At 47.1% G+C, this 13,785-nt stretch overlaps 1 protein-coding gene and 1 long non-coding RNA gene across 3 annotated transcripts in view; one reads left to right on the forward strand and one right to left on the reverse strand.

Moving 5' to 3' along the window:
• The window catches only part of VIPR1 (vasoactive intestinal peptide receptor 1), a 117,792-nt gene extending 108,351 nt beyond the window's left edge, over positions 1 to 9,441 (reverse strand). Inside the window, exon 1 of one of the 2 annotated variants that reach the window (XM_068934124.1) lies at positions 9,191 to 9,441. In XM_068934124.1, the coding sequence (XP_068790225.1) occupies positions 9,191 to 9,247 (57 nt within the window). In that variant the 5' untranslated portion in view covers positions 9,248 to 9,441. The remainder of the gene's footprint in view (positions 1 to 9,190) is intronic. The other variant, XM_068934125.1, reaches the window with a different exon arrangement.
• Positions 224 to 8,901, forward strand: LOC138066154 (uncharacterized). The gene is made up of 3 exons (XR_011139398.1): positions 224 to 384; positions 1,106 to 1,220; positions 7,835 to 8,901. It is a non-coding gene; the product is annotated as an uncharacterized lncRNA (long non-coding RNA).
• Positions 9,442 to 13,785: the final 4,344 nt, after the last annotated feature.

Below are 13,785 nucleotides of genomic sequence, written 5' to 3' on the forward strand. Positions count from 1 at the left end.
TCTCAAACCATCCCGTTGACAAAATACCTTCAGGTTAAACTCAGAGCAATTGCTACCGTTCTGATATAAGCTGTTATTTCTCTTGACAAACCTTGCCTCATCTGTATTGTAGGCAAACAGGCCAAAGATAAGCTGCTGACATGCTGTTTGCTGAAACACATATGACCTCCCAGGGGGAGGGAAGAGAGGGCCAGGCAAGGAGGCACAAAGGTTAATTTTGCCCAAAGCGGTGCGGTGAAAGAAACTGCACGGAGGGGATGAGGCAGCAAGAATTCCTGCGCCCGAACGCAGCGCCCTCGCCCCAGCTGCAAAGCCCTGGCTACAGGAGGCGGAGAAAGCTTGGCACGTGGAAATTGTGCAAGCTCCACAACTGGGCCATCTCAGGTATTGCTATTTGGAGGAAAAAAAAAAAAAAAAAAAAGAAAGAAAAGGGGAAACTGGGCAACACGTGACAGTGAGTAAGGAAAAAGAGAAGTAAAAACAAAACAAAAAAAAACCCTCCTTTGAAAGAAATCATTGCAGCAATGGAATTAAGTGTGCGGCACAGCAAAGGCTCACCCAGCTCTGCAGCTGTGTTTAATGTCACGCCCCCAAAAATGCAAGCAGCCCGGCAGCCAACACTGGAGCACGTCAGTAATTCTTCACGTAATATTTTTGGCCTCCTTTCAGTGCCATGTGAAGCTGGGAACCGTCTCAGCAGCAGCGCTTTCCCCATCTTTGATTATTCCAAGCAGAAAGCGAACCTGCTTCTAATGGGGGGGGGGGGGAAGATAATTATCATTGAGAACCAAAGGGTGAAAATGAGAGATAAGCAGAGATGGATGCAGACACGACAGGGGAGTGCGTGAACGACATAACGCTTCTTGGGAGAAACCCATTCACTCCTCCCTTGCAAGAGGGCACATCTGCCAGGGCAGTGGGCTCTAATCTGTGCGCAGCACTCCACAGAGCCACAAATGGGGTGAACTTTCTAATGGGGTTTGCACCTCCCCTGACAAATGTCTAAGGGTCCATAAGGGGAAAGAGCCTGGGGGAAAACAAACAAAAGAAAAAAAAAAAAAAAAAGACTGCATTCACCTGAATTATGAGCTAAATTTGGCTACAGCAGAGTAACGGTGGAAGAGACATCGTCTCCAACAGGCTTTGGATTCTGGCTGCATTTGCAAGCTGAGCGCGGAAAAACGCTGAGAGTCAGTGCTGAACCAGCTTTGCCTTTTGCTGTAAGTGTACAGAGCTCTTACGAATTTTTAGGGGGGAGGGGGCACCTTCAGTATATTGCATTTTGTTTCCTTCTTTGCCTGGCAAAGGGATAGGTTCCTTAAAGTTTGAACCGCAGCAGTTCGGTAACTTGCAAGAAATAGGAACGAAGAAGATAAAAGGTGCTTTTGAGTAGTGAATAAAGCAGGCTGTGGGGTAAAATTCAGTGTGAGCAGCCCTCTTCTGCTTTCATTATACTGTTGTATAATGGGGAACCTGGGGGTGGGATTCAGCTTGCAGCTTGAAAACCCTAAATGGAGGTGTCTACATGGGGGGTAGGAGACTGGACTGCCACTACAGTCAACGAGGGCTCAAAAAGGTGCTTAAATATAGCCATGTGGTGCCATTTGAGATGGTTTTTGTGTTGTGGGTTCAAGACATCCACAAGGGGTGGGCAGATAAGCCAGCACCCACCAGGGCCTTCACTCTTCAGAAAAAGAAGTAGGACACCTCTCTGAATGTAGGAGATGCCGGCGAGTGGGCAACTGAACCAACCCTCAGAACCAACCCCGACCACAACGGGGTCTCTGACATGTAGGCGGTACATAGACACCTACACACACCCACTGAAATGGAGGTGTCTTCATCCACATGCTGAATCCCACCCCGAGGTCGCCTGAAAGGAAGTTCACAGGCTGCGTAGCTGGGATAGGCAGTGACATTTATAAGGGCCCTGGAGATGCTTGCTGCTCAGTTTTTAGCTGTGATGTTACAGATCACTAGGTATTAATTGAAACATCTGTTAAATCCCGAAGAAACACCTTTTAAAAAGACACCCTATAGATTTCAGCTTTACAAAGGAGACATAAATTATTGCTATTTTCCCCTCCAGATAGTAACTATATTTAAATAGATTTCCCCCACACACACTTCTCTCTTGATCAGATAGGATTTTATAGGGATGAAGATTAAAAAAAAAAAACATGACACTGATACTGTAGTGGGTTTTACTGCTGACTGGCAGGAGTAGGAACGTCCCTGAGCCTGTGGTAAAAGCAAGAAAGGCATCGCGGGGACGGCGGCTCAGCCCACGGAGAGCCAGGGCCTCCATGCACAGTTCTCCTGTCTCCTCCCACGTTCAACCAAACGCGAATCACCAAAGCCAAGTGGGGATGCCCAGAAGAGTTTCCCAAAGCAGCTAGTACCACTGAGTCTGTTCTCCAGCCCATCAGTGAAACGTATTGGAAAATAATCCTGATTCGGTTCCAACTTAGTAAATAATCCTGATTTGGTTGGACTGCTTGACTTTCAGTGCAAATGAAGGAAGTGTAAATCTCCACCTGCCTGCAGTGCCCGGGGGGTACAAAATCTGCTTAACGTGACTAATGACAGAGTTTGAGGCTGTTTCCATGCGCTGTTTCAGTTGACTGGCTACGTGATTTTGGCTAATGCAAAGTACACCGGGGTCTCCAAAATTCACATACAGCTCAGAAGCTACAACAGGTCCTTAAGTCCTGCAGTATTGTGTATTTATATGGAAATAATAAAAGTTATTGCCATAGATAAAACCTGGCACAATGAAATGCCACTAAAGCAGCACTAACGTGCATTTTCCCACTGGAAGCAACCCACAACACACATCTTTGCACACAAAACGTCCCTAAATTCCCTCTATAAACCAACCGGAGGCAAGGATTATAACGGCAAAGAAATCCCTCATCTGCTTCCCCCTTGCAGCCCTGCCGGCTCACTTCCACCAGTTCGAGTCATGCTCGGACAGACCATTTATATTTACGCGGATCGGCACTTATTAAACATAATTGCTCTTGTTATTCTCTCTCTTCCTTCATTAGGGTTTCTGTATGAGGCTAAGCAGTTTAAAAGTGATTTGTAACAAAGCTAATAGCCAGCAGATGCTTTTAGTCAGGCTGAAGTTTCAGGAGAAGAAAACCTTTGCACTTTATTAATAGCATCCTTATCAGCGGGAAACTTCGCGCTTCCACTTACATCTGCAGAAGCCTTCAGGTTTTCTAAAAACTCAACGCTGATGAAGTCTGGCATTACCCCGTTAAGCAGATAAAAGGGCTGTATAACGATTTACAGAACAACCAGCAACTAGTGGCTTCAGAGATACCATCTGCATCTCGAACCGTCCCCAAGGCACTTTCTGCATATTAATGAATGAATTCTCCTTGCATTACTGGTCTTGTAACACGAAAGGTGAAGCCCATGCCCAGAGAGATGAATCATCCCAGAGGGATCTCTGGCAGTTCAGGCATACTGCCAAGCAAGCTAGCAGGTTGCTACAAAAGGGAAGGGCGACCAGAGGATCACTCAGCTGGCGAACAGCCTCCTGACCCCGGAATGGGACCTCCTGGCCACAGCCTTAGCTGTGTTAGCTCTGGATGGAGGCCAACCTGACAGCTGGCACTGCTTCCCTGCCCCTTTTGTACCTCGAAACATTGGGGTTGCTCTTGCTTCCACTGCAATCCTCTGGGATCTCATTTTCCGAGGCACAGGCATCAGCTCGCTTGGCTGGGTTCCCACCCAAGTGAAGCTATGAGAGCTCGTGACTCCTGAAAAAACATCTGGGAGTCCAGAGCCCCGGGGACTCCAGTGGGAGGGAACAGTGAAACGGCAAACGCTCAGTACTCTTTGAAGGAAACCTTGCTAGACCGTGTGGGGTAGGAGGACGGACCTCCACGGGCCACAGGTGGACTCAGCAAGTCTCCCATAAGGAACGGGAGCTCCTAACCCACCTGTCTGTTCATGAGACAGCACAGCTCTCCTCCATCCTACCTGCTGGACCTCAACTTCAGCCTTTCTCCTGCTCTGGGGGCTCCAGGCACCTACAATCCTGTTTGTCTCTGCTTCTGTCCCTAGGCTGAGGATTTTTCCTAGCTGCATTTCTTTTTTTTTTTTTTTTTGCTAACCAAAAATCCCCCAAAACCTCTTTTTTTTTGGTTGCACAAAGGACTTTCCTTTGCAAGAATTTGTCTTTATAATATGAAGAGAGCCAGCTGATGAGACCAGAGAACGGGGCTACGTTTAATCACATATCCTCTTCCAGGCAGGAGACCTAGCGACCCACTTGCCCTGAGCTGGTGCAACACAGGTGTGATCCCATTCACAGCAGTGAAATTACACCACCACACTACTACGCTTGGTCTGAACCCCCAAATGTGACCCACTCTGTTCATAAAACCCAGCTAAGTCTTGCTCTCATCCAAACTTGAGTAACAATTTTTTTCTCTGCCTTGTTAATTTGATTCCTTTCCTGAATTTGAAGCAGCAATCCCATTTAGAGTGTGACAAACCTCCCTCTTCAGATCTGATGTAAAACTCTTGTTTTGGGTCTCACCGACCGATGCAATGTCTGCTGCGCTTTCTCAGACTGCCAATGAATGGGACACTCGCTGCTGGACAGGGAGATGTTTTTCACTCTGTCCCAGCCTCTCTTTCCATCTGCAGCAAGGATGTATGTTTACAAACTGCAGCCGAAATACCAGCTAAGTTCCCAGCCCTACCAGACTGTGTGAGTTGGCACATGATGTGGCAATCAGAAGACTGACGTCCATGAGACACCAGTCTTCCCAGTAGTTTCTGCTGGAGACCATCTGGTAAATGGAAAACGCTACTCTTTTTTCCTGAAAAAAAAAGCACACAGACTAACCCCTAAAGAGACAGGATACAATATACCCCATGCAGTGACACAGGTAGAGACAGGTCGAGGACCTGGCTGAAACATGGGCTGAGGGACACTTTCACACACGTCGCCTGCAGAGGTCAGAAGACACAAAGGGCTTTCAGGCAACTACAACAAATCACAGAGAAAGACTTGCATTGCTCATCATTACAGCCCTTTCCTAAAGCCTCTTTTCTTTAGGTTTCATTCTCAAGGTGCCCTCACAGTTGAGCAGATGGTGCACTAGGCTCAGGAGAAACGAAACACAGACCTCCCCTGGTACGGACACTTATGCTCCTGTTCCCAGTTTGCAAAACGGGGAAAGCACCCTGCTGCTTTGCATCTACCAACTCCTATGAAACCTTCTTGGATACTCTAGCAAGAAGGGCCAAACACCAAGGTGGCTGCCAGTGAAGTCACACCACTACGAACTGATGAAAACCAGAACAAAACAAAACAGGAGTTTCACAAACCAGCAGTGGCCAGACGTAGCACAAAACAAGACGCATCCTACTTTGACTGCATTTTTATTCGGTGTAGCTGTCTGGTTGCTACACCACTGTTGATACTACAACCAGAAGGTGTTTGAACCAGAGTACTTTTAAGCCACTATAAAAAAAAAAAAAAAAAGAAAAAAGAAAAAAGAAACTCCGCTCCTCCAACCTCCTAATTAACAAGCCAGCCAACGCTATCCTTCTATGGGCCCATCTGTCTTCAGAGGCCAAAAATTTGGCAACCACCCCTCTGTCTCAAAAGCACCTTGAAGGACTCATCTCCCTTTACGATGTATTATGATTGCCCTCTTGCTTGGTTCTCCAAAGTTTTCATGCTGGAGACTGAGCGGGCAACTGCCGGGAAGGGTGTGATAGTGATGGTATGAATAGCCCGGCTGACACGCTGGTGGGCTGGAGTAACATGCTATGGAAAATGTAGCCTTAAATAGTCCATGCAGGATTTTTCTCAGACACTGTGTTTCTGCCTTTCCGTCTTTCGCCTTGCCATACCTTAAGTAAGAGCTTCCAAAGCATCTTTACTAGTGAAAACCTTCTTCCAAAGTTATATAGAGACAACGAGACTTCCAGAATTACCTAGATATAGTTAAATGGAGCTGGGCAATTGGTTCTCTTAAATGTCTTTATAAAAGATCAGCCACACGTTGTACATGCATAAATACTAATAAAACACAAAACCTAGTAATACTTTTGAGGTTTTGTGATGAGACCTTTTCTAACATGTATCGTCACTGCAAAAGGAACTTCGGATTGGGTGCAGAAATGACATTACAGCATTCCAGTGAGCACCATGCATCTCCCCCAAAAGCACTGATTATTTTTGTTTCAAGGTATTTGTTTCAATTCTCAGATTCTCAGCCAACGGCAGGATGAAAAAAGTAGATACTTTTTTTCAAGGGGTTGCCCCGAGAGCCTAAGTTTAACAAATTGTTTGAAAGGGATCCTCTTTCTAGCATTTCACATTTGGGCTGCTGAAGGACCAGAACTCGGTTTTGCATTCCTTTCCCCCACGGAGCGCAATAAAACTCCGAAGAAAAGCACAAATTACACCAGCTGGACAGATTTGGCTAATTCAATGAGCTTTCAGTCGGAAGGACTGTGGAATCCACCAATTGCTTTGAATTATCTATATCTCATTTACCAGATACAGACTAAAAAAACCTGCTGCAGTTTGTAGCTTCCTGGCCCAGATTCTTATCTTAGTTATATGCCTGGAAAACGTAGAACAACCCATTAGGACCTAGTAGGGATTATCCTCGATTTCCACCAAAACAAGACAAATCCACCACTTCTCCAAAATGTTAAAAATTGACCAGTGAGGGAAGCCTGATGAAAGTGGCCTGATGAACTACAGCAAATAAAATTTGCCCGATTTCCTTTTCTCACGTTTGTGGATCATGGGGCACAGGGTGAAAGTTTATAACAGCAATTAGAAAACACCTGGCTGCAACAGTTTTATAGCACCAAACTTCTGGAGCAGCCAATAATTGCTGTTCAAGGCCTTCTCAAGGACATATCCATAAAAATTACCACAATGAATTGTAAGAAAAATGTCATCAGGTAATTTTAGATCCCAGAGTCAGGCTGTTACAGTTTCAGGCTTACTTTTGCTTTAAAAATGAATACTGCTTCCCCGACTCGAACTGAGAAACAAAACAACAGGGAATCTCTCCAGCATTTCGGCGTTATTACAGAAAATTTATACACTTCGGTATTAGTCACCTTGCGGACCAAGACAGATGCTTATCGTGCGAGTCTTTCTAACCCGCTAGCATGAACCAAGTCCCAGTGACATTAACATAGTGCGAAAGCAACTGACAGCTCCGCTAAAGCAAAGGAAGAAAGTGAGATGAAGTGTGGAATGACAAAATAGTATAGGGGAGGTCAGGGCTGAAACGGGACCAGTAGGGTCCCCCAGACTGCACCTAGGCTGTGGTTTGCCGCTATCCCAAAGCTTCGGGAGTTTGTGCTTAGTGATAGGAACGGTCAGTACAAGTGCACCGACACCTTGCATTGTAACGGCCCGATCCTGCAAACACTCGCGTGTTAAACTTCAGCAGACCCGGTGACTACTTCTCTGCAGGAGCTGGCCCCAAAGGATCTCGTCATGCCAGCAGTATTTAAGGAGACGGGATTTTTGCCACAGGTTTCAGTGGAAGCGGGATCTGGAGCAGTTCCAGCAAGCTGATGAGAGCTCTACTCCCTTCTTCCCATTTCCTTGACTCGACCCCCAGACACGAGCTATTTTGCATCTTCCCTAAAAGCATAGTCTGTAGAATTGCAGGAACTAAATGCCTGGTCATTTTTTGATTCTTTAACCCATTTTCCCAGCCTGTTCTTCCTCAAACAAAGTCTTGGGTGATGCAGATGGTCGGGTGGGTTATACCGACAGCCAAAAAAAAAAAGAAAGAGAAGTAACTACTTTTGTCTCATTTCACAGGGGCAGAGGAGAAAAGAGACAGGAGTGATGCAGTGTAAAACCTGCATTACTTTTCACACTCGGAGGCTCACTTTGGTTGGCCTTCCTCTGCCTACAAGGGATCAGAGCGGCTTCCTGAGCGAACCCCTGCCACCGGCTGAGCCGAGCAAACAGAAGTGACTTGCAGCCAAGTCCCGTTGACACAACCTAGTTTCTGTGGGCAACCTCACCCAGCCCAACAGGATGCTAATGAGGCAATCTCACCTTTTAAAGGAAGAAAACAAACGCGGGATAGGATTAGAAGAGGGAAACTCGGCTACATCCACCTCACAATCCCTTATCTGGCTGGTTAAAATGACCTGTTTAAGCTGGAAATCACACGCCGCGAGGAGACGAGCCAAAAGAACGGAGCTTCAGCAAAGCGTTCGGCAGCCAAGCCCGTGCCTGCACTGTTTGCACAGAGAATCAGCTTTTGCACACATGGGTGTGTACGTGTGTGTGCATGTGTGCACACACAGACACATCGCCAGGAGACACAATCACATTTGCTAACTCTACAACATGCTACAAGCCATCTGCAACCGGGGCGGGGGGGGGGGGGGAAGGAAACCGCACTGCCCCAATCAGGAAGCTGCGAGCATGGGAATCACGAGCGGAAGGGAGTCCAAAAACACATCCTTGGGTCCCAGCTTCTGCGCTTTCCTCGGACATCGCGTCCACGTGAGGTTTAAGTGTGCGAGAGCCGCGCTCGGCAGAACTTCTTTCGGGAAACTGTTCTTCAACCTGAGCGTGCGCCCGCCCGGGTGCCCCCTGCCCTGGTACCACCGAGCTTCCCCTGGGAAATTGCATCCCGTTATTCCCAGCCCCGGGGCGGGGGGAACTTTTTATGAAATCATCGCGCTCCTAAACAGAACCCAAAGCAAACGGAAAGCCAGTCTCGAAAATAATGAGAAGACGCAGGGCGGGGGGGGCGCAGGGGGGAGCACGAAGCAAGAGCATCCCTGAAATAACACGCTAATAAAGCCAGAGTGAACGCCCGCTAGTTCAAGAGATCGCCTCACTCTTGAGGAGGAAGCACACGTCGGGAGAAAAATTAAAATAAAATAAAATAAAACAAAATAAAGTGATTGCTATTTTCTAAAGCAGGTGAGGAGAGGAGGAAAAAAAAAAAAAAAAAGTAAAAAGAGAGCCCGACAACCCCAGAGACACCTGCCCTTCACCGACCGCCCTTCCAAAGTTGCCTAAAGTTTGCCCGCGGCAAACTGCCTCGGCTACAGACAGCGTGAACGGCCAGGCACAAGGCGAAAGCGAAGCCCGCTGCGCGCAGCGGCCCCGGGGGCGGTGCGGCAGCCCCGCGCCCGCAGAGGAGGCACTCACCGCGGAGAGGAGGCAGCCGAGCAGCGGCACCAGGACGCGCAGCACCGCGGACTCCATGCTGCCGGGTGAGAGCCGCCGCCGCACCGCGCCGCACCGCTCCGCCGCCGGCTGCGCGCCGCTGCGCTCCGGGCGCTGCGCGTGCGGCCGCGGCGCCCCGGCTAGCGCGCATCGAGGGCGGGAGGACGAGCAGGAGGAGGAGGAGGAGGAGGAGGAGGAGCTGGCTCCGCTCCGCTCCGCGCCGCGCCGCGCCGCGCTGCGCCGGGCAGGGCGGGCCGGCACCGCCCCCTCCCGCCCGCCGCCCGCCCCAGGTGCGGCGCTCCCCTGCCCGCTCTCACCTCCCCCCTTTCTTTCTTCCCGCTTTTCTTCCTTTTCCCCCCATTTCTTTCCTCCCCCCCACCTTTCTTTTTCCCTTTATTCCCATTTTTCCCCTTTCCATGTTTGTTCCTCCCCCTATTCTCCATTCCTTTTCTCTTCCCCCTTCATTTTCTTCTTTTTTCCAGCTTTTCCTTTTCCCACCTTGCTTTTCTCTTTTCCCACCTTGCTTTTCTCTTTTCCCACCTTGCTTTTCTCCTTTTCTGCCCTTCCTTTTCTCTTTCCCCCTTCCTTTTCCCCCCTTCCTTTTCTCTTCCCCCCTTCCTTTTCTCTTCCCCCCCCTTCCTTTTCTCTTTCCCCCCTTCCTTTTCTCTTTTCTCCTTTTCCTTTTCTCTTCCCCCCTTCCTTTTCTCTTCCCCCCTTCCTTTTCTCTTTTCCTCCCTCATTTTCCTCCTTCCGCTTCTCCCTTTTCCCTTTATCTTCCTTTTCCCCCTTCCCTCTTTTTTCTTCCTTTGTTCTTTTGCCGTTTTGTCCTTTTGTTTCCCTCCCTTCCCCTTTCTTCCTTTCCCCCTTCCCCCTCCTTTCATTTCCCCATTACCCTTTCTTTCATTCTCCCTTCCCCTTCTTTCCCTTTCCGCCTTTCCTTTCTTCTTTTTCCTTTTCCCTCTTTTCCCTGCATTCCCTCTCCCTTTTTTTCTCTCATCTTTCTTTTTTCCATTCCCTCTTTTCTTTCCCCCTTTTTCCCTTTTATTTTCACTTTCCCTTTTCCCCTTCCCCCTTTCATTTTCCATTCCCGCTCTTTTCTTCTTCCATTTTCCCCTTTATCTATTCCCCCTTTTTCCATTTTTACCTTTTCTCCTTCTTCCCTTTCCCCTTCTTTCCTTTATTCTTCCTTTGTTTCCTTTTCCCCTTTCAAGCTTCTTTTCATTTTTCTTTTTTCCCTCCTTTTCTCCCTTCTTTTTCCTTTTCCCCTCCTCTCTCCAACTCATTGCAGCAGGACGGAGGGAAACTGAGGCAGCAAAGCTTGTTTTTCAGTTTTCACCCACCAAGCAGTGCAGTCACTATGTGGTTCCTCCAGCTCCGGAGCGAGCAGCTTGCAGAGCCGTAGCCCAGTGGGCAAAAGCAGCCCTTGCTTCAGGACTCCATGCTGGGTGGCTGCTCCCAGGTATTAGACTCACTGAGGCCACAGGAGATGGTCCAGACAGGGTTGAGAGAGGCTGGAAAAGGACTGGAACGGTTAGTCGGAGATTTGGGGAATTTGGCTTTCTCTGAAATAGCTGTTTCGTTGGAAGGAGTTAGGTGGACCACCAAAGCTAGCAAATCCCAGCCTGATTTGGTGAACTGCTTTGCCCTCTCCCTGTCCCCTTCCCCACAAAAAAAGGTGTGAAAAAAAGAAGGAGAAAAAAGCACCAAGGTTTATGTCAGTGACATAACATTTTGGGGTTTCTCGTTTCAGAAGAACAGCTCAAGGCCAAATGTACCTGCACATTTTATGCAAATGTAGAAATCCCTCCTGTTTCCAGCACAGTATGTGGAACGTTTCATTTCATATCGAGGGAAATGTTCTGTTTGACTTGAAAGAAACCACAGGTATAAGCTTCCTTTAGTGCGAAAGCCAAAACAAGTCCCATAAATAACGGTAACAGTGAGAAAAATAATATCTTCCTCGTTTCTCCTTTCTCCCTGATCTTGCTAGACTTTCAAGCTCAAACGAACAGACAGAGAGGTGAAAAGAAGAAATCATGCTTTCACCCTACTCAGGAAGCTCTAGGAACAGCTCCCTAATTCCAGGCATTTAAACTCACCAACATTATCATGAAACCTGCCATTTTTAGGGAAGGGGCTTAATGGGTTAAAGGCCTCAGGCTTATAGTCAAAGCACTTCCAGTCTCTTGCTCACAGAAGCAAGCCATTAAAACATATCCGAAGGATTTTTTTTGTCCTTTTTCTTTTCTTTTCTTTTTTATTTTTTCTGCATTTGACATCAAAAATTCCAGTCTCATCTCTTGTTTTTCATAGTAGGCCTGATGGAAGCTTATAATTGCCAGAGTGAAAAAAAGAGGCAAGATGTTAATTACATCAATTACTTGTACAACGTTTTGAACATGCACCATAGCTATATAAAGCTCAGTTCAGATCATAAAATGACGGGGGAATGGCCGTTTAGCTGGTCAATGCATCTCACAGCTAATAATAGCCACTTTTATGTTTGCTTGTTTCATTTATTCCTGTGGCCTGAATGCTTTCAAGTAGCCCATTAAAGACATATTTTCCTGTGCGGCGAGATAGGAAGGTCCTGGCAGATGTTGCTCTGTAGATGCTTTGCTGAGAGCAAATCTGAACGGTGTGTGTCTCGTGGCAGTGATTTTGCAGGAAAAGGCTCAAGCGCTTTCGAGTGCTACATTTTGCCCAACGGACTGGACCGGATGGAGGTGCACCTGCTCCAGTATCTCGATAGGCGTCGCATTAACTCCACATTGTAGGGAGCAGCCCCCGCGTTTGATTTGAACCTGCCTCCTGATCATCTCACACCCTACCCCCAGATCTTGTGCTGGCTGTGACGGTGAACGCACGTCCTCCTCCCCATAGGGCTTCAGATTTTACACCAGTGGCCTCTCTTGCAGGCTGAAAAGCCCTACGCTCTTTGGTCTGGTGCCTGTGCATCCTTTTTGCCCCCTTCTGTACCTGTTCTCATCCCAATGTACCTGTTTGGGGCTGGGGAGGGAGCCAGAACAGTTCAAAATATTGGTGCACTGTGGTTTTTGCAGTGATGTTCACTGATTAAATCTTTATTCTTTTCCTTGGGTGGGGTGGGGATGGGAGCATTTCAAAGTGTTGAGCTGACTTTCTGTATTATCTATCTGTCTGACCCAGATTCTCTTTTGTAATTCCAACATCTATTCCCCAAGGGATGGTCCTGAGCCCATCTCTATATGCCAGATTGGATATGTTTTGGGAGATTTTGCTCATTTGCTTCATTTTCCATTAAGCCATGCTGAAGTTCAGCTTCCAGTTTATTGCTTCGCCAGGAGGCTGGTACTTGCCCCTCTGTGTTTCCATCTGATATATTTCTACGACAGGTTTTACGAGACTTTAAGACTATCATATGAGGTTGGGAGAGTAGTAGCCGCGTGATATTTAATGGGCTCTTAGCAAGTAGATTGTTAGCAGACCAGAAGGCATTTTTCACATCTCAGCCATGAACAATTTGAGAAAGTCTTGATCTAATTCCTGCTCAGATTAATAGCAGCACAGTTATCTCAATGGACGCTGGCTTAGTGACTGCTGTCACTGCCTACCTCACTTCTGTTATTTAACCCTCTTTCTTCCTTAACGTAGATCTAGGACAAAGTGGAATGCTTAAAAGTAATCAATGTCTGAGCTCAAACGTCGATTGTAAGATGTCTTATTGTTCTGGACATTCCCTGGGAAAATATCTTGCCAAGAAATGAGATACCAAGCAAGCTGTGTCTAGGGCTGCTGTCTAGCAGCCTGTCTTTGGTGAAGAGTAATAGTAGAGGCCTTGGGTAAACAAAAGCAATTGGGGTTCTTCCTCTCTGCTCCTGCAATCAGCCAGACGAAGACTGTTAGCAGTTCTATCTAAAAGGACAATGCTTGGGAGCTGATTCATGCAGCAGTTCTCCTAAGGCTGGATTTGCTATTCTGCACCCCTGGGGTTATCTTCCCCATTTAGCTCTCTCTCCATACCCAATACAGTACATCTATTCTGCTTTCCACTTGGAGAGTTTATTTGAATAAGTAATAGCATCACATTCCACAAACTAGCTGTGAAATGTATTTCCATGTATTATTTGCACTGGGATTAGAGACAGGAAAACATTCACTGTGATGTTTTGCAAATAGAAAAGTTATATCCATCTACAAGACTTCATTATTTGTGAAGTGTAACATAAACAATCTCTCTTTTAAGTCTCCTGATTTATCCATTACCAGGGGAAGGATTTCAGGCTTGGAGGATCTGAAGTGGTTCTGTACTCCAGCTGTCCCCATGGATTTCTTTTTGTAGGCCTCTTCTGATTTAGCATTAATACTTTGGACCAGATCTTTGGCTGGCTTAACTAGCACAACTCTGCTATGTGAAGAGATCTACCAGTTTACTCGAAATACTTGTCTGGTGCAGTCTCCTACTCCGTTGTCATAATGAATATATGAATGTAGCAGTCTGTCTTTGAAAAAAAGCTCTATTGATCTGTACACCCATTTCTGCCAAGAACTACAGGTAGCCCACAGGTATGCAGGATTCATTAGATCCAGTAGGACAT

The sequence above is a fragment of the Struthio camelus genome, chromosome 2 (genome assembly GCF_040807025.1).
Source record: "Struthio camelus isolate bStrCam1 chromosome 2, bStrCam1.hap1, whole genome shotgun sequence".
Lineage (NCBI taxonomy): Eukaryota > Metazoa > Chordata > Aves > Struthioniformes > Struthionidae > Struthio > Struthio camelus.